The sequence below is a fragment of the Drosophila serrata genome, unplaced genomic scaffold (genome assembly GCF_035046125.1).
Source record: "Drosophila serrata isolate PLE 108 unplaced genomic scaffold, ASM3504612v1 contig_280, whole genome shotgun sequence".
Classification (NCBI taxonomy): Eukaryota; Metazoa; Arthropoda; class Insecta; order Diptera; family Drosophilidae; genus Drosophila; species Drosophila serrata.
In genome coordinates, this window is record NW_028257178.1 from 159,568 (window position 1) to 179,872 (window position 20,305).

The 20,305-nt window shown below is 40.8% G+C and overlaps 2 protein-coding genes across 10 annotated transcripts in view; one reads left to right on the forward strand and one right to left on the reverse strand.

Annotated features, from left to right (window-relative positions):
• LOC110188791 (uncharacterized) overlaps positions 1–5,753 on the forward strand; it is a 50,588-nt gene extending 44,835 nt beyond the window's left edge. For 2 of the 7 annotated variants that reach the window (XM_086836567.1, XM_086836568.1), the window contains exons 3-4: positions 5,498–5,551; positions 5,616–5,753. In XM_086836567.1, coding sequence (XP_086692693.1) covers positions 5,498–5,551; positions 5,616–5,620 — 59 coding nt within the window. In that variant the 3' untranslated portion in view covers positions 5,621–5,753. Of the gene's footprint in view, positions 1–1,053; positions 1,668–1,724; positions 2,029–2,079; positions 2,925–2,982; positions 3,950–5,497; positions 5,552–5,615 lie in introns of those variants that run through there. The other 5 variants (XM_020958646.2, XM_086836564.1, XM_086836566.1 and 2 more) reach the window with 5 other exon arrangements.
• Positions 1–20,305, reverse strand: part of LOC110188792 (congested-like trachea protein) — a 43,512-nt gene that overhangs the window by 10,379 nt on the left and 12,828 nt on the right. The gene's annotated exons all lie outside the window — the stretch shown is intronic.

Sequence of the window (20,305 nt, forward strand, 5' to 3'; positions counted from 1 at the left end):
AAGAGTCCACTATATTTATAGCCGTTGGCAACGAGAGAAACCGCGAAATCCCTTATAGGCGCAATTATGAGAGCTTTTGACAGCCAGGATGCCTAATCTCTCTAAGCGCTCTCGATTTCCTTCTCTTCTTCTTACGGACGTGTCCGGAAAAGCACGCGTCTCTGATCACTAATAAAGAAATGCTAAGTAATAACCACCTTTCCACATGGGGCCAAGTGTAGATTTGGACGAGTGAGTGGGTCAGATCGGGTTCTAGGCAGCCACACCTATTAAAAAGTTCCGCTCGGCTTTCCGTAGTGAACTCTGCCTGTGGCCCAACCACGACAGAAATTCGTTACAATATAGTAGTCCGATTTTCATAACATTTTACACAAAATTTCAAAGTAACATAAAATGGCTATATCTCCAATTTGATGAAAATCTGCTGAAAACTGAAAACGGTCTAATTTTTAATTGTATTAAGTTCTCGATCGTTCCTATGGGAGCTATATGATACAATTGTCCGATTTTCATAAAATTGTACACAAAATTATAGAATAAAATGAAATGGCTATAAGTCAAATTTTATGAAAATCTGCTGAAAACTGACAACGTTATAATTTTTAATTGTATTAATTTCTCGATTGTTCCTATGTGAGCTATATGATATTGTAATCCGATTTTCATCTTAAATTATCTTAATCTTAATAATCTTAAATTTGATGAAAGTCAGCTGAAAACTAAAAAAGTTACAATTTTTAATTGTATTAATTTCTCGATCGATCCCATGAAAGTTATATGATATAGTCATCAGATTTTCATAAAATTGTACACAAAATTGTAGAATACTATGAAATGGCTATACCTAAAATTTGCTAAAAATTGTTAAAATATTAAAAAGTCATAATTTTTAATTGTATTAATTTCTCGATCGTTCCTATGAATTTTCTATGATATAGTAGTCCGATTTTTATACAAATTAACAATGGAGAATAATGTAAAATGGCTATATATTAAATTTTATCAAATTCTGTTGAAAACTGAAAATTTTATAATTTTTTTTTTTAATTTTCCCATCATTCCTATGGCAGCTATATGATATAGTCGTCCGATCCGGCCCGTTCCGACATATATAAGAGTGAGAGTAAATAACTACAAAGTTTCATTCAGATAGCTTCAAAACTGAGAGACTAGTTCGCGTAAAATCGGATAGACGGACAAACGGACATGGCTAGATCGACTCGGCTTTTGATGCTGATCAAGAATATATATACTTTATATGGTCGGAGGTGCCTCCTTCACTGCGTTGAAAACTTCTGACTGAAATTATAATACCCATAAAAATGTATATTATTTGCATCTTTCCACATACATTTTTCTGTAGGTGTAAACATACATTGATTTATTCTTATCCAAACAAGAGGAGGATGTTCTTATCGGTAGCGACTTCCCTTAAAGCAAAAAGAATTTCAAAATAACTACAATGCTCCAATTCAAATGTTGAAGCCGCCCTCATATCTAATATATTAAATACATTCAGAAACTGGTACGTCTTAGGTTTTGTTCAGTTTTTAAACGGTATTTGACTCTAGCGTTTCGCCTAAATACTTTCTTTGTAAAATTTTGGTGATTCATAAACTTTGGTTTTTTTTAATATGAAAAGGTTTATCATGATATTGCTCACATTTGTAAGTTATCTCTAGAATATTCAAATATATAAATACTGAAAACATTAATTAATTAAGAGCATCAATTGCTCTGCAGCTCAAAAGCCACCAATAATTGAGCCGAATGAGAAACTGGAACAGGATGGCTTTAGTTGCCCAAAAAGCTGTGTGTGTCAATATGCCGCCTTCGAAAAATTGCCAATTGTTCGTTGGGTTAAATATTATAAAGCAAAGGGTGGTAATAACGAAAACTTCACAAAACTGGCCACATGCCTTCTGCAGCCAAAAGGTGAACCGAAAACACTATTGGATTCACTTCCTGCCAATTTGCAAGCTTTGATTTTATTGTACACAGGGGGCAACAAAGAAAATCAACTGTCAGGTAAAAAACTAGATTCCAGTTAGTATACGTACCAATAAACTCTTTTAACAGTAAACGCTAGCGACTTTCGAAAACTTAAACAGTTAAAATCATTGGAGTTCCGAGGATCGGGAGCCACTATGATCATTGACGAGCCGATGGATTTCTTGATGCATGCCAATTTTGAGGAGATTCAGTTGCAGGCCAGCGAAGTGCTTCAACGTCCCAAATTCGCAAAGCTACCCAGGGAAGATTACGACTACAAGCCGCCAAGCGAACTCCTTTCGCATAACGACAACCAAAAATATTCGCTTCAATTTATAAATTCTTCCGCAGAAATAATAACTTATGAGCAGCACATTCAACGACTAAAACAGACGCGGATGCCATGTTTCTACGGATGGTCAGGTTTAGAAGTATTACGCATTCACAATTGCGATCTGAATGAGCTCCATTGGCAAATGTTTGATGGGCTGGCCCAGTTGAGACACTTAAGTCTGGAGAGGAATAACATCCGAGAGCTACCGCCATTTGTGTTTTCAGGGGCTTTGCAATTGAAAAGTATCTCCTTGGCCCACAATTCAGTAGAACGATTGCACTATTTGGGTTTAGCAGGATTACTTCAGTTGGAGACACTTAATCTGTCTGAAAACCAGCTAGATCGCTTGAGTGAACTAAGCTTTCCGCCCCTTCCCAAATTACTAATAGCCGACTTGCAAGGCAATCCATTGAAACACATTTTACCGGCTACATTTTGGGTGATGAACGCAACAAGAGAGCTCTTTATAGGAAGTGATAAAGCAGCTCTAAATCTTCGCACTTGGAACATTTACGGGCAATTCGATTCGCTCCATAACCTAAAAACGCTTAAGCTAGCCAATGTTACCACGGAAGCATTGGAGAACGGCGTATTCATGGTAAACATACCTTTTTGATCGCAAAATCATCCATCTCATCAGTGAATAATTTTTGCAGGGTCTTCAAAACTTAGAATTTCTTACATTACGTGGCACGATCGACAGTCTACAATTTGATGCGTTCGCTGGGTTAAATATGTTAAAGGATCTAGACATAAGTCACTGCATGCTTCGGGAGCTATCCATGGACTCACTAGTGGGCTTGAAACGGCTGCAGCTGCTCAACTTAAGTCACAATAATCTCACAAGTGTTCCGCCAGGTTTACTGGATGATCACGTTGAGCTGCAAGAGGTTCACCTACAAGGAAACCAACTAACATTTTTACCTCTGCAATTTTTTAACTTGCCACGCGTTAGGGTTGTTCGCCTTGATCAAAATCCATGGCAGTGTACATGCCAGATGAGCAGTTGGGTGGCACACTTAACGAATGTAATGCGTGGACCTATGAAAAAGTTATGCATCAAAGGCAACGATAACATTCTTTTATGTAGAAATGTAACTACATATAACATAGACAAAAGCCTAGCACCACGATGCGCCAATTATAACGGACGCAGTGTTTACTACGTTCTTCGAAGGCAGATAAACTGTGGTGCCATGAAAATCATTCAACCTTTTTATCAGGGCGCAGGATTGCCATACTGGCAAAAAGTACTACTGCAAGAAATAAATTTGTGGCCAAGGAAGCGAAATCCACAAAATATTTCAAATAAAAAACAAACCAATAGTCTCGAGTTTGTTATACGAAAAGATGAACTGCTGTCCAACCCTCAGCCGTCTCAATCAAAAATATTCAATAATATTTAAGATATTTATATTTTTGTACGATTAAGGCCTCAGTATCTTCAGCCTTATGTAAGTCACCCTGTTGGTAATGTTCTAATTCTAGATATTTAAGTTAATGTTTATTTTCCTGAAATTTAGAAACAAAAAACAAAGTAACGATGACACATTCAACTTAAAAAACGTTTATAGCATTTTGTGATGATTAATATTAACCAAAAATAAATTGCATATTATTTAACGTTTATTATTTGGCACGCAGGTCTTTAGTTTCATGGCTGAATACTTTGCAGCTTTGTGCATTTCACGAACATAGCTAAATGTGTTAAAATAATGATAACCCGCCCCAATTTATCTCACCTTCTTAAGTTTGATACCATTTAAAAACAAGAAAGGAAGCTAACCTCCGCACGCCGAAGTTAATATACCATTGCAAATAGAACTTCGATGACTAGGAATCCATACAATATAAATTATATATATTTGTGTTAAAAAACAATGAAGTAATACCTGCTTTCATTTTATTCACCTATACATATTTTATTTGCAGTTTTACATTCACAGATTTGCATTTTGGCTCCACATCTAACGATCGTTTGTATGGCACCTATATGATATAGTCGTCCGATTTTCATAAAATCTACACAAAATAAATATGAAATGGTTATATCTCGAATTTGATTAAATTCTGTTGAAAACTGAAAGTTTTATAATTTTTTTTTTTAATTTTCCCATCATTCCTATGGCAGCTATATGATATAGTCGTCCGATCCGGCCCGTTCCGACATATATAAGAGTGAGAGTAAATAACTACAAAGTTTCATTTAGATAGCTTCAAAGCTGAGAGACTAGTTTGCGTATATGGACAGACGGACAGACGGACATGGCTAGATTGACTCGGCTGCTGATGCTGATCAAGAATATATATTCTTTATATGGTCGGAGGTGCCTCCGTCACTGCGTTGAAAACTTCTGCCTGAAATTATAATACCCTGCAAGGGTATAAAAAATAACTTCGGGCTCATTTCTACTTTGATAGCTCGAGAAAGCGAATTTTCCTAGATTTAGTGCGTATACAAAAAAGTTGATAAATTTAAAAAAAAAATTTATAATAATAAAAAAAAACCTTTTACATAAATTATGTCAATGCAAATATATTTGAAATCGTACTTTAGACGTTTAGAAGTTACAAGGTTTTAGGTGTTTTACCACTTAACTAGCGCTAAATACGAGAATATCAATCTATATATTTATGATACTGAGTGAAGAGACTCGTTTTGAAATCTTTGCTACGTTCTTGCCAGAAAACGTGGGAATTTTTTTCCTCAACCGGTGGGGAAGAGGTATTTTTATACCCTTGCAGGGTAATTTAATATCCCTTCAGTACCAAAATTCCTTTCCTGTCTGATTTCTGGTGTCGTGTTGTCGAAAAACAAACACAAATCTCTTGGGTTTCGGTAAGAGAACTCCGAAACAAAGTTGGCAATAAAAATTCTACCTGTGTTCGGCTACTGCCGATGTTCTGACTTCATATTCGTTGTTGTTTTCGAAGGGATTCGGAGCAGCGGTTCCGAAATTAAAGTGAGATGATGAAAAATATTATTTACCGAAAAAAAAAGAATCGTTGTTGGAATAGATTTTTTCGCAGCTCTAATGACACCTGAAGTATTCACAAGTGTTTTGCATTGTAACTTATTAAATATTGTTAAATGGTAATTGACTTATTTGTATTCAGTTAAAAAAATTAATTTCCAGAATTGCCTTTGAACCTGAATTTTTTTTAATCTAGACGGTGTGAACGGGAAGGCCATTATATTTCCAGAATTTGTTTTCTGTCAAATTGGTGTGTATATTTTTGGAAAATATTGTCCATTTGATTCTAACATACATATGTATTTTAATTATAGATTGACGAGGCAAGAGCCGGAAGGAAAGACCCGTAACATACGTTAAGGGGAAATGCAAGAAGTTGAGCTAAGAAAAATTGTGGTAATCATTGAATAAATTATAAAGTTTTATAAATAAATAAAAAAATAAATTATAAATTGCGCCAGATATTTACTATTGGGCGGGGTGTAACGAATCGCTACACTCACAAACGAATATTACAGGCAAGTTGTTAGCTCGAGATATTTTTCCGGCTTCGGCTCGTCGGCTACGGGAGTGATGGTCTTGCTCGGATCTCGGGTTGCCTTCACATAAATTTAAACATAAATGAATGCGTGCAACAACAAGCTTATACCGGTACATAGATGCAGACAACACACAAATAAAAGTTAAGGAAAAATTTATCTCTCTTTGGTTTATTTGCCCCTTCTCAGCACTCCTGGTGTTCTGGAGGCTCTAGTTTGCCCACCCTTCCTATGGTCCCTCCCATCCTCAGCGCTATATAGCTTGAGCGACCCCTTTTACAAGTGCTACCCTATATTACAAGGCAAGCTTCGGCAAATCCTCTACAATTTAAAACATTATAATAATTTTATTTAAAACTAGAAAGGTATAAAATCATTCCTTAAAATAGAGAACGTAGATAGGCAATTAAACATTAAAACTTAACATACAAGTAATAAATAGGTATACGCCCTTGAACTCGATTTCGGAAATTAATAAGGAATAATGGCAAAGGCAATTTAAGGCAAGTCGAAGGAAGATATTATATCTCGCTTTCCCTGCTTACGTTAACTAAAAATCAACATACATGTTGCAACAACAAAAATAACAAAAAAAAGCTCTCATCTTTAACAGCCTTCCTTGAATTTATTTAAATCATAACCGCAACACTCACCATTTTTATTTCTCCACCGATGAAAGCGCTTTCCGCGGAAGATAGCTGAAAATTTGGAGTAAGCGTCACATGCAAAAAAAGAGAAACTCACATCCAATGGGGACGCCCTAAAAGAGAATATGAAGATCGGGAGAAAACTGCAAGAAAACGAAGCATTCGGCCCGCGCTATTTAATTTGATTTTGTTCTACTAATTTGACAGGAATGCAACGAATTAATATTTCTCTTTGCCGCACATTAATCGTTACCCATACATAGGTTCATTTTCCATTATTCTTTGCCGTACTTTTTCCACAATTAACCTAACTTATAATTTCTATTCTCTCTTACACTAGTTTTTCAATATTTTTTTTTTTACTAATGCCTGACTAAATTCGGGGCTCGAAAAATCCCTTTCTCCACAATTATTCGTCGCGATGGGGCATGGGGCTCAAGTTAACCATACTTTGGCGAGTTGAAAACGCCCAAACAAATTACATGAGACTGAGTGTAATGCTTTGCTGAAATCTACACCTATGCCGACTCTAGCATAAAAGCTCGTACGGCTGCTAGCGAATCTTCTGCTTAGTTGTGCTCTCTAGAGCTGCTAAGGGGGACAAAGGTCGATTTACAACCATCGGCAACTAATTATTCATTAACCGCATAAATCTAAAAAAGAATATTTTCCCTAGCTCTGCTGAGCGTAACGACAGGGAATGTCCTTGGGCAATCCAAGAAGCTTGTTGCGCCGGCGTCGTTTCTCAGCCTGCCCTTCTTCTCTTCGTCGGGGCCGTCGAGCGCTACAAACTCCTGGAAGATGACGCAGGAAAAGTGTCGGTAACCCAATGTGAAAGTGGGAGACCGTTAACAAATGCTTCTGTTGCTCACTCACCCGATCTTTAGTGCCCTAGCCGACCTACGCTTGCTACAATGGCCACGCAGCCCTTCGACATTTGATCGACCAACAGATGGCGCTAATAAAAGTATCTTCTGCCGAGCAAGCGCTACAGGGGGTTCCGGTGATCTACATCTTTTCCTCTGGGATTCGTATCTGATTTTACTCTAAATTCCCCTACGATTACTTTGTGTTTCCACCTGGTATTGCTCTAAGAGTCCTATCTGATTCTATTCTGAATTCCCCTACGATTACTGTTTGATTCCGTCTCGAATTCTTGGCTGATTCCGTTCAGAATCCGTTACAAAATTCCCTTCTGATTCAGGGAGGAATTCGTGACAAAATTCACGACAAATTCCTAGCAGAATTCCTAATTGATTTCCGGATAATTCTCCGAACTCAGGTTTTCTAACGCCTACTGTATGAAAATTCCTGGATGGCTTGCATGAACATTTCTTAATGATTCAAGATTGAGACCTCTCCAATCCAACCTGATTCAGAGTCCGAGTCCGTCTGTCCATTTCTACGCAAGCTAGTCTCTCAGTTTTAAAGCTATCTGAATGAACTTTGCAGTTAGTTTTCTATATACTCTCACTCGTATATAAGACGGAACGGGTCCGATCGGACGCCTATATTAAATAGTTGCAATAGGAACAATCGAGAAATTAATACAATTCAAAATTATAAATTTTTGAGTTTTCAATCATTCTGTAAATATAAGAAGTATAGGAAGACTGTACAATTCAAATTTATAACCTTTTCATAGGAAGTATATGTGACTGTAATAAAAGTAGCTATTACTTCGTCGTTTTTTAACACAAATATATATGTTATATTGTTTTATTTATGATCGAATTGCAATATACAAGGGTATACAAACTTCGTTTCTTATAGTAAATTTATTTCGTTTTAATTGACACCTTAAGAATATTGTCAAAACTTTACACCAATCATATAAAAGCTTACGATATTATAGGTTCAACAAAGGTTATTTGGTATTCAATGTATGTATAAGCATCAAAAAGTTTAGTGAAGTTACTAGGTGCTCCAGTACTGGCATCACTAGCAGATGCCTCCAAGAGGACGCCAGCTGAACTACTTGCCTTCGCAAAAACAACCGCGACCCTAAAGGACTTCAACACCGCGAAAGATTCTCCAGGTCCATGTGATAACAACGTCCGGATAAAGGCCATACTGGCCTATGGTTGGCCCCCTCAGGAGGACCGTCCGGTTCAACCTAACCTAACTTAACTAAGACTGAAAGTTATGTTCGTTTTGGGCATGTTGTAAGAAAAAGTCTAATTTGAATATATATTTTTTTAGAACTTTCCAATTAGATCGGCAATTTTAAAACCATTTTTCACAGTAGAATTTTCAATTGAAAGAGAGAAAGGAATTTCTTTTATGATTAACAATGGTGAGGATCCTGTGAGAACTGTACCCTTCAACGAGTCAATTAGTTTACGTAACACTGCGTATTCAGCACGGTAACGTTTTACCGAGCAGATAAATAAGAAGAAAGGGAGATGTGAGAACCGGTGTGTTTGAATTTATCAAACAGACTAGATTTTTTTATGGCTGCACCTGCTGCGCTCTTTACTTCTCTTTGTTTATCTATTCCTCTCTCTCTTCTTTTTCTGTCGCCTTATCTATGCTAAGCTACATTTTAAGATTATGTATATATATTGAAGTCAATGTTTCGATCGGTAGTTGCAGCTCCGACCAGAGAGAAAACGAAAATAAAATACAGCATATAATCGACCTATTCGTGCGTTCGTAGTTATTGCTCAAGGGTGGCAAATTTGTTGTCTTCCCCATAAACATTTTGGTGACCCCGACGTGATTCTTTGGCTCGGAGCCTGCAACCCGGTGTTCGTTGTTTAATATCGCTTAAACAAATCGCTTTGCTTCGCTGTCGCTTACTGGCATTCGGTCATAAGCACACAAGCAAACTCACATACACACATACCTTGTACATAAAAAGCTGAGTGCATATAGCCGGCCGCTGATTTTCGTTTAAATCGCGCTGATAAACAAAAGCTGTGTTGTGCCAAATATTGTATAGAAAGGTGGCTCGCGCTTAAGCGTCGTTAATAGCGCCTATTGAACATATATATACTTATGCATATATAGCATAGACGTGCGTATGCCAAAACTCCGCTGTTTCGAGGCAGACAATTGCAACAACAACATTGTCGAGGTTCCGTTGCATCTCGGTGACGCTGATTAACCTAAATTTGCGCGGTGAAAACTAAACGGGTTCCTATATACCGAAGCGGTCAGACATTTTCCCTTAATTAAATCTTTTCGCGTGAGAAAATAAAGATGGCTACGGAAAATTCGGTTCAGCATCAAAATGAGCCGCCAAGTGACGTGGACTTCTACCGAGCCAAGGCCCAATCCCTTTTGCGGCAATTGAGCTCGATGAATTATTACATAAATCCGGAGACTGTAGATCAGTTTGATGAAGCTGATTTACTGGCGCGGCTGGAGTAGATAAATTCGTTAAATTTGGCCTTTGATTCCGCACAGACTTCGCTGGAAAAATTGGACTTTTCGGAGATAGCAAGCGACCATCGGATTGAGTTCTCCACGGCGTTCATGGATGTGAAGGCGAAAATAAATCGAGGTTTAGCGGCGCTTCGCAAATCTCAATTGCCGGCTGCAACCGCTGCAAATTCAACATCCATCGACATTATTAATCATCCGGATCTTTCTTTCCGATCTAGGAAGCCTCGATTGCCAATTTTGGAGATAGCTCGGTTCCATGGACCCTATTCCGATTGGCCGGATTTTATTGCAACGTTCAGCACGGTCATCGGAAACGACGAAGAGCTAAGTGATATTGAAAAATTACAATATCTAAGGTCAAGTTTAGGCGGTGTGGCTCTAGAGACCATACGTTCGCTTGAGCCCTCGAATGCCAATTATACAAAGGCTTTGGACTTACTCAAAAATCGATTTGATAATAAAGTTCTACATTTTCAGGCACACGTACAGGCAATATTTGGGTTAAAAGGTGTCGAGAAGGGATCAGCCAAGGGTCTTCGGGAGTTAAGCGATTGCATGAATTCGCATCTGCGAGCAATCCGTACCCTGGCCACTACGCAACAAATCTTGGACGGATTGCTTATTCACATCGTCGCACGGAAGCTCGATCAGAGGACGCGGGAAAAATGGGAGGAGGATTTGTCCATCAACAACCTAGCTACGTGGGATTCTATGGAGTCGTTCTTGCAAAGGAGGTGTAGGATTATGGAAAATTCGGATCAAGCCTTGGTAACGCAAACACCAAGCCGGCAGGTTGGAAAAGCCCTGCATGGGTATAGCTTCATTGCTTCAGTTGGTAGCTCAAATCTTCCCCTATGTACGTTTTGTGATGCGAGGGATCATTATTTGCCAAAATGCTCTCGATTTCTAAATTTGAGCCCGAATCTGCGATTTAGAGAAGCAAAGAAGTTGCACCTGTGCCTCAACTGTTTGCGCAAGGGGCATAGTTTGCAGCAATGCAAGTCAACGCACTGCAGATACTGTCATATGAAGCACCACTCATTGTTGCATTTTAATCAGGACCCATCTGTACCATCCACCACCTCATCTCTATCATCCGATCCATTTCCCAACTCTCAGCCATCATCATCACATTCATCATCACATTCATCATCGCATTCATCATCGCATTCATCATCCCAACCTAATCACCGTTCATCGAACCCTCCACCAAGCCCCACAGATATTTTGCCTGTTGATTACGTGTTGCTTCCAACCGCGATCATATATTTGAGAAACAAGGCTGGAGAATTTATGCCTTGCCGAGCAATCTTAGACTCGGCGTCTCAACTAAACTTCATAACGTCTCGTCTAGCGAATCAACTTAATTTGAATTGTCGAAAATCGCATACCCTAGTCGCTGGGATTGGGGAATCCTCTCTGAATTCCGATACGGCAGTCGACATTGTAGCGCAATCCCAGGATGCAAGCTATCGTGCCTCATTCTCCGCGGTTGTAACTAGAAGTATCACGGATTATCAGCCTCATTTTAACATAAATGCCACATCGTGGAAAATTCCGCAAAATATTTCGCTTGCTGATCCTCATTTTAATCGTTCAGAGCGGATTGATCTTATAATTGGTGCTGGACTCTTCTTCAAAATAATGGCTGCGGGACAAATTTATTTGGGTAGCGCGTTGCCAACCCTTCAGAACACCAAACTTGGTTGGATCGTGTCTGGAGGGCTGCCGAGTGCGTCAACTCCTCAGTCTGTCTCAGCTGCCGTCGTCAAGGATCCACAAAATCGCCAAGCTAGCCGTTCTGACCCACGATGCCGATGAAGTTGGAACAGTACCTCTTCCAACGGGGGGAGTATGTTCGGAGCAGACCGCTAGCGCCTAATTGTGCGCGCATGGGTGTATGGCTGCACCTGCTGCGCTCTTTACTTCTCTTTGTTTATCTATTCCTCTCTCTCTTCTTTTTCTGTCGCCTTATCTATGCTAAGCTACATTTTAAGATTATGTATATATATTGAAGTCAATGTTTCGATCGGTAGTTGCAGCTCCGACCAGAGAGAAAACGAAAATAAAATACGGCATTTAATCGACCTATTCGTGCGTTCGTAGTTATTGCTCAAGGGTGGCAAATTTGTTGTCTTCCCCATAAACAGACACCAAACTGGCTAAACTTACTTTCGCCGGTTCTGAGACAAAACAAAAACAAGGCAAGCGCTCTAAGGAATTTCGTACATGGTTTGCCAGCAATAAAATCATGTAGTGTAAATAAGTGGAAGTATTTGAGGACCGAAGGACCCCAGGGTTCCGAAATATAATCTCCCGACTTTCATAAAATTGGCCGTCAGCCGATAGGGTGCACAGGGGGATCCACGGATGACTGTGTCATCCGCCGTAACTGTGTACACCATCGGTAATGCGACTATACTCCCCAAGCGAGGGCGGCTGGAAGCAGGTTCCCAGTCGAGGCTCGATCGGGGATGCTGACCAATTGTAGTCGGGCGGACTTAGGTAAGTCTTTAATCAGCCTCCTCTCAAGTCAGGTGTGTGATGCGACCCGTGCACACTGACTTCCAGGTTCGCAGCTGAGGGGTTAATCCAGCTGTGTCTGCACGGAGCCTTCCCAGGGCCAGGCAACCCTGAGTAGTAAGTGGCCTTGCCGCAGTTTTGGTGCGAAGCTGCGGTCGACCTGTTTTCAAAGCCCAAAACCCCCTCTGGCCCGCTGCGCTTGCCAGGTCGAGCAAAGCGGGCGTTCATGAATTGAAATGACCTCCACAAACCGAGCTTCGGAACTCCCGGGAGAGGATAAATCCCAAAAACTGTCAACGAAGGACGAGAAGGAGATGCAGAGGCCGAGATTGGTCGCTGCATCTCACATTGCATCGGAGACCGACGAGGAAGAGTCGCAATCCGAGGGGAGGGCGAGTAGCACTCCCCAATCTAAACACACAGGTGGAGCTCAGCTGGGCACCACCTCAGAGATGGCGAAAATGTCTCACCATCAGAGACGAGCGAGGGTCAAGAGCCCGCTTCGTTCTCGGCAAGATAGCTCAGAACGAGGCTGAGGGCAAAACCGACCCTCGGGATGCCGAGGACAATTCCTTGCGGAGATCGCGGAATTTGAGAAATACAAAGCCGCAAACCCGGCGGCGTTCCAGCCCTCGAAGGCGAAGCGAATTCGCTCACAGGAAGTGAGCGAAAGCGCACCTAAGAGAGCGAAGGACCCACAGGGTAAGCCGCGTGCGACTAACTTTGTCAGCAAGGCAAAGAAATTTAGCGAGGTGGCCAGAGACAGTCTGGCTATGGCACTGGTGGACGAGCTCCAAGACGACGGTCGCCTGCTGTCGGAGTAGTGGGAGGAGATCGAGGCCAAGTTGGCCGACATGGTGACCGACAGGTTGGTTAGCATGCCGACCGCCGGCCCCATCCCCTCCTTCGACTCCTCAGACGTGGTTAGAGGGCACCGGGTCATCAGGTGCGACGACGGGTTCTCCCGCAGCTTCCTGGCGGAGTGTGTGGCTAAGATTAGATACAAATGGGCTGGCCTTAAGATTAGGCTAGTCCACGCCAGGGAGATCCCAAGGAGACCCAGAGCTCGCATCTGGTTACCAAAGGGCAAAACTGACCATGCGAGGGTGATCGCCGGTCTGAAGGCCCAGAGCAGAGCAGGAAATGAAGGCGAGCCAGACTTTCCTCCTGCTGATTAACCAGCGCTGTCTGCCCCAGCTGGAGGCAAATGACCACAAGGTCCGGTACGGCATCAGGAAGGCCAAGATAAACTTCTTCTTGGCCGAGCCGGACGAGATTCTGGAGGAGGTCGATGACACCAAGAAAGTGTTGGACGACATGGTCATCGATGACAAATCTCCTGACGCCACCCCCACCAACATCGATGTCGAGAATCGTGCAGATTAACCTGAAGCGCAGCTCGCACGCTTCAGCTAATCTCACGATCCTTCTAAGGGAGAAGGATATCGACATCGGTCTGATACAGGAGCCTTGGACCAGGGACGGGCAAGTCGCTGGACTGAGAATCCAAGGATACACATTACTGTGCACAAACTCGAATGGTAGGTCGAGAGCTTGCATTGTAATCAAGAATCACTATAATGCTTTTCTCTGTCCCAATCTCAGCACACCTGACCTAGCAGTGGCCAGATTCGTGGCGGCGGATGAGGTGAGGTGAGATGAAGAGGTGAGTCACTCTTTGACAATATTATCTGTAGGAATGTTACGATATGTAATAAGGGTAATAGGCCGACCTTCATCTTTCCGAGCACGGAAAATGTTCAAGGTTGGGAAGAGGTGTTAGACCTCACATTACATATAGAACAAAATATTTACAGGGTCGAGAACTGGAGGGTATCAACAGACTTCTCAGACCATAGATACATTTTCTTTGAAATAACGACACCAGTTAAGAAACAGGTGCCAAGAAGAAAATCCTTATATACTTCCTTAGTTCGTCCTATCCTAGAATATGGATGCTGCGTTTGGAGCCCTCAGTACGGCGTCCATAGTAAACGCATTGAGTCGGTTCAAAAGAACTTTTTACTTTTCGCTCTACGCGGTTTAAATTGGGATGCAAACCAAAGATTACCTTCCTACTCTAGTAGACTCCTATTAATAAACTTGCCGTCCTTAGCCAATCGTAGAACGATGCTAGGGATAACCTTTATTTTTAACCTTATCCATGGTGATGTGGAAAGTGCTGACTTGTTGGGTCAGCTTAATTTCCATGTACCATGTAGAACCACTAGATCCTATATCCCATTAGTGTTGCGCCACTGTAGGACCTCCTTTGAACTGCATGAACCTTTTAGAGTGTTATGTGCAAATTATAATGATTTGTACACACTAATCTCTAACGTAGATTCCCTTCCAAAATTAAAATCTTTGATATTAACATACTTAGTAAGCATGCAAGCTAACAATCTGGCAGCACGCCGGTAGTCAATTTTCCTCGTATTCTGTCCTATATTTTCCATCGCGCCTACTAACACCTAACCCAAACAGGCACGTGCCTGGTGTCATATGGGCCACTTGTATGTACTGACCTTAGTGCATCAACGTCCAAGAAAGAAACCCCCGTAAGACGGATTGGAACAATTTCAGCGAAATTGTCCAATCTAAAGTAAGCGGAAGGAGGATCAAGACTATATCCACTGCAAAGGCACTCGACAAGGAGATTGAGGACCTAACAAATATTCTGAACAACGCCTTCAAAGAGACTTGTAAGCTAACATTCTCGAAGAAGCAATACCCACCGTGGTGGACAAAGGAACTAAGCGAGGTCAGAAAGAGCGCGAGAAAGTCCTTTAACTACAGCTATGTAACCCGGCATTGGGGAACATACAAAGAGGCACAACAAATTTACAAGAAGGCAGTATACAAGGCCAAGAAAGAGTCCTGGCAAAACTACTGCGAGTCACTGGAAGGCATAAAGGACACGGCAAAGGGCACATAAGCCCTACCATGATCAACAGAGCAGACGGCTCTGCTACGACGACAATTGAGGAGTCACTAGAGCTACTAGTTGACACCCACTTCCCAGGAAGCCTATGAGTGAGCTCGGAACCCGAGGAGGGAACGAACTCTCAAACGGACACACCTACGAAAGACATCATTACCACTGCGCAATAGATTCTTTCGATAAGTATAAAAGCCCGGCCCCAGACGGCTTAATACCGGCAATGCTACAATCAGCCAAGGATAGCATTTGCAAATAGCTAAAAGCCATTTACGAAGCTTGTTTAAGACTGACGCACATCCCACTGCTGTGGAGAGAGGCTAGTATCAGAATCATACCCTGACGTTATTAGCGAAATAATGACGGGTGTGCTAGGTCGATTAAATAAATGAGCAAAAACCTGCGGACTAGGTATCAACCCCACTAAAACGGATCTTATGCTCCTCACACGAAGAACTTAGATACCACCCTTCAACATGCCCAGTATAAACGGCATGGAGCTAAAACTATCGGAGCGAACGAAGTATCTAGGAGTTATTCTGGATAAAAAGCTCTCATGGAAAGATAACATTGCAGAAAGAGTAAGGAAAGCAAGCATTGCATTCTACTCCTGCAGGAAAATGTTTGGGAACAAATGGGGACTGCACCCAAAGATAATTTTATGGCTCTACACTGCAGTGGTACGGCCAATTCTAACATACGGAGCCCTAGTATGGTGGCCGGCACTAACTAGGGCTTACAACAGAACGAAGCTGACACGGATGCAACGGGCAGCGAGTGCGGGGGCAGTGGGTGCAATGCGCTCATGCCCCGCGGCTACTCTCAACGCTATCCAGGATATAATACCGATAGAGCTGTTCGTGAAGGACACTGCGGCACAGAGCGCAGTAAGACTGAAGGCGAGCAATTGCTGGAGGGACTACGGCGCCGGGCACGGCAAGATCCTTGCAAACAGCGGCATTAACACAGACGTTAAGACCGACTACATGATTGCGGAAATGAAATTCGGGAACGTATTCTCGACATCATACCCATCAAGGGAAGACTGGAGTAGGGGCAGAGTAGTAGTGGAGAACAAGGTGTCCCTCTACATCGATGGCTCAAAAATGAGCTGCGGCTTAGGGGCTGGGATCTTCGCTGAAAATTGGAGAATTAAAAATGTTTTCAATCTCTCTAACTCAGCGACGGTCTTTAAGGCTGAGTTACTAGCCATAAGGGAAGCAGTCGAAATTTCCTTAAGGCAGGACCTCAGGGGCAAAAGAGTTCGACCCTACTTGGATAGCCAAGCGGGTATAAAATTCCTATCTGCCGTGAAAACAAACTCACGACTCAGTGGCAGAATGCAAGAAGGCCCTTAATAGACTTGCCGACAAAAATAAGGTACAAGTAACTTGGGTACCGGGACACAACGAGATCCCAGGAAATGAGAAGGCAGACGAACTAGCCCGTGCAGGTTCGGCAGGGCTAAGTTCTGAATTCGAATTACCGATCTTCCTAAACGCGATCCAGACAAGGCTAATAAAAAATGGCAAAGTAAAACGACCACAGAAGGTCAAGGGAATGTTGGCAGAGGTACGACAAGAAACGAACCAGTGAACTGCTATCTAAGAGCAAGCGGGATATCAGCAGGTTCATGGCACTCACCACAGGACATTGAGCGATCGGTTCGCACGCAATGAAGTTGGGACTGCCATACAACGCAATATGTAGCTGTAACCAACCTACAGAGCAAGAGACACCGGAACATCTGCTCTGCTTCTGCCCAGCGCTAAACAACATCAGATTTCGCCACTTTGATGCCTACCAGATGGAGTCACTGGGAAACATAGAAAAGCTGAAAGTTTCAGCAATCCTAGGTTTCCTTGCTGACTCTGGATGGTAGTGATAGTGAATAACAACAACAAACAGAGGGAGTGGAACAAAAAGGAGCTTAGCTCTAACTGGAGGCCCCAGCAATGGGCCTCACCACTGTAACCTACCTACCTACCTTCATAAAATTAAAAACGAAATTCTGAAATAAAACAAACTTTTTATTTAACTAATCTTTCAGAAAAGAAAATGATCGGTTATAAAATAGAGTTTACTCGTACATACATACCACACCCAATGCAATGCAAAAGATGCCTTGGCTTTAAACACTCTAAACCTTTCAGAAGCCAGATAGCCTAGATGCAAAAACAATTCCAAAATAACAAACAGAAAGGATATTAACAACTGCATACCGTACTGCCATGGATAGATAAATAACGCCCAATCTGTATTAATTAAAGGAACAATAAACCGAAGCACAGAAAAAAAGAAAACCCTAGGCTCACAAACTCGTTCAAAGATATATCGAAAAGACAACTATACCAGCAAATCGGATCCCCGTGACTTATTACCTCAATCATTAAGAAATTGACAGACTTTTTAACCTTCAAAATCTACAAACGCATATAAATTCGAACATACTGAAGACCATTGCATTGCATCCACACTGCATAACACAACACAAAATCATTTTAGAACACTACCCAAATCAACATTGAAAAAGACAATTATAAGCACACCAAACTTTAGCACAAAAGACATCAACAAATTCTTAAAACAACAACTAAACGAAAAAACACAAAGCATACTCATGAAATGCAATACCTGGTACCAAAAGTACGTGGTAGTCAGAAAGTTGAACTCACGAACCTTTAACTATACAGTCTAATCCCGATAATTCGTACCCCGCTAAATTGAAAAACGCGATAATTCGTAAAAAATTCTTTCCCCTTGAAAAAAACTCGTTAATTCGTAAAAATTCCATACATTTTGGTCCCCTCGTTAATTCGTATTTTTTGGCTCAACGCAATGAATATTGAACCTCTTATAAATCGTAATTTTGTTTCGTAACCTCTTATAAATCGTAATGCGATGCGAATTTTTTTGTAATTATTATTAATTTTGCATACAGCTTGCCTCTTTATGTCGCTATGCATTATGAATTTTGTGTTTCTCTCGCTGTTTTCTTTTAGTTTGCTGATTTTTTTTCGGAGAGTAACATCGTTCTGTGAAAATGTCACAAAAACGTACGCAAAAGACGTTATCAATTGCGCAAAAACAAAGCATTATTTCGGCGATTGATAATGGAACAAAGAAAATTGAGGTGGCAAAACAATTCGATGTCGCTCCATCAACAATAACATCAATTCTACAGAAAAAAGAGTTTATAATGCAAGCCAATTTTGGAAGAAGTTTTGCCCAACAATTCTGAAAGTGACCAAGCAATCAAAAATTACCAATTATTTTAAAGCTTGAATTTTTGTATTTTATAATTTAATGTTTCTGCTTAATTGTTTAATTTTTTGTTACTATAATTTTATGTTATTGTTTTGTACATACTTATAATGTTTGTTTAATTTTAATTTAATTTTAATTAAAAACCCCGTTTATTCAACTCTTTCATTTTTGAGCCCCGTTAAATAGAAATCTCGATAAATCGAATTCCCGTCTAATTCGTAAAAAAAGTGATCCCCTTGCCATTTCGAATTATCGGGACTCGACTGTACATGTAATATATGTGGCATCAGGTAGTGTTGGAAACGAAAGAGTTACTCACATACAAGCACTAAGCAAGAAACACATAGAGGAGTCAAACAGTACCAAAATGTACTATCACAAAAACGGCTGAGCCTGGAACCCCAGAGCACCCGAACGATATGTCTAGAACCCCATAGTGCCTTCGGCTTTTTCGAGTTCGAAGCAGTCGTTCGAAACCGAGCACAACAAGAATTCACTTTTCAGTGGCAGATCGGCTGTGTAAGGATGAGCAGGGGTGCGTTTCTTTGCGCTGTGCTCTCGTTTCTGTGTATATGTGTATATGTGTACAAGCGCTCACACGTTTGTATGCGTGTGCAAATTTCTGTTCGCAGTCTTTTTCATACGTTTTCTGACGGCCACAGCCAGTGGGCCGAAGCGGCGGCTCACTTGCTTATGACGTCACAGCAATACTTAGCGGCTAGCGCTTGCATTGGGGGACAAATTATTTAAGTTATCTAACTATAATTACCACTTATTTTAATTTAATTTTGTTTGTCTGACAATATATTTCCCAAAAGGCATTTTGTTGATGAATCATCGATGAATTGTTGATGAATGATCGATGAATTGTTGATGAATCATCGATGAATTGGTAATGAATGTTTTATTGATAGCCTATGACATGCCCATGTTAAAATCATCAACAGCACCCCCTTGACTGTTGATGATTCATCGATGACAGTCCATACAAACTGTTGATGAATTTAACATGGGCATGTCATAGGCTATCATCAATAAAAATTCATTACCAATTCATCGATGATTCATCAACAATTCATCGATCATTCATCAACAATTCATCGATGATTCATCAACAAAATGCCTTTTGGGAAATATATTGAATTACTGATGACAGGTACTGCAGGGTATGTTGTTGTTGTCTATGCAAGTGATTTGCGTGTGTCACTTTTTGTTTTGTTTTGATTTTCTAAGATTCTTTGATTTGTTTGATTATGCTTACATACATATGTCAATATCTATGTATGTATGTACATATGTATGCATATTTGGGCGCGCTTTTGTTTTAGCGCACTTTTTTGTTGTTACTTAGCAAATGAAAAAAAAATTAAATTAAATAAATAAATACTTAAATAAAAATGCATTAACAATTCATCGATGATTCATCAACAAATTCATGAACAATTCATCGATGATTCATCAACAAAATGCCTTTTGGGAAATATATTGTCAGACAAAAAAATTAAATTAAAATAAGTGGTAATTATAGTTAGATAACTTAAATAATTTGTCCCCCAATGCAAGCGCTAGTATTGCTGTGACGTCATAAGCAAGTGAGCCGCCGCTTCGGCCCACTGGCTGTGGCCGTCCGAAACCTATGAAGAAGACGCACCCCTGCTCATCCTTACACAGCCGATCTGCCACTGAAAAGTGAATTC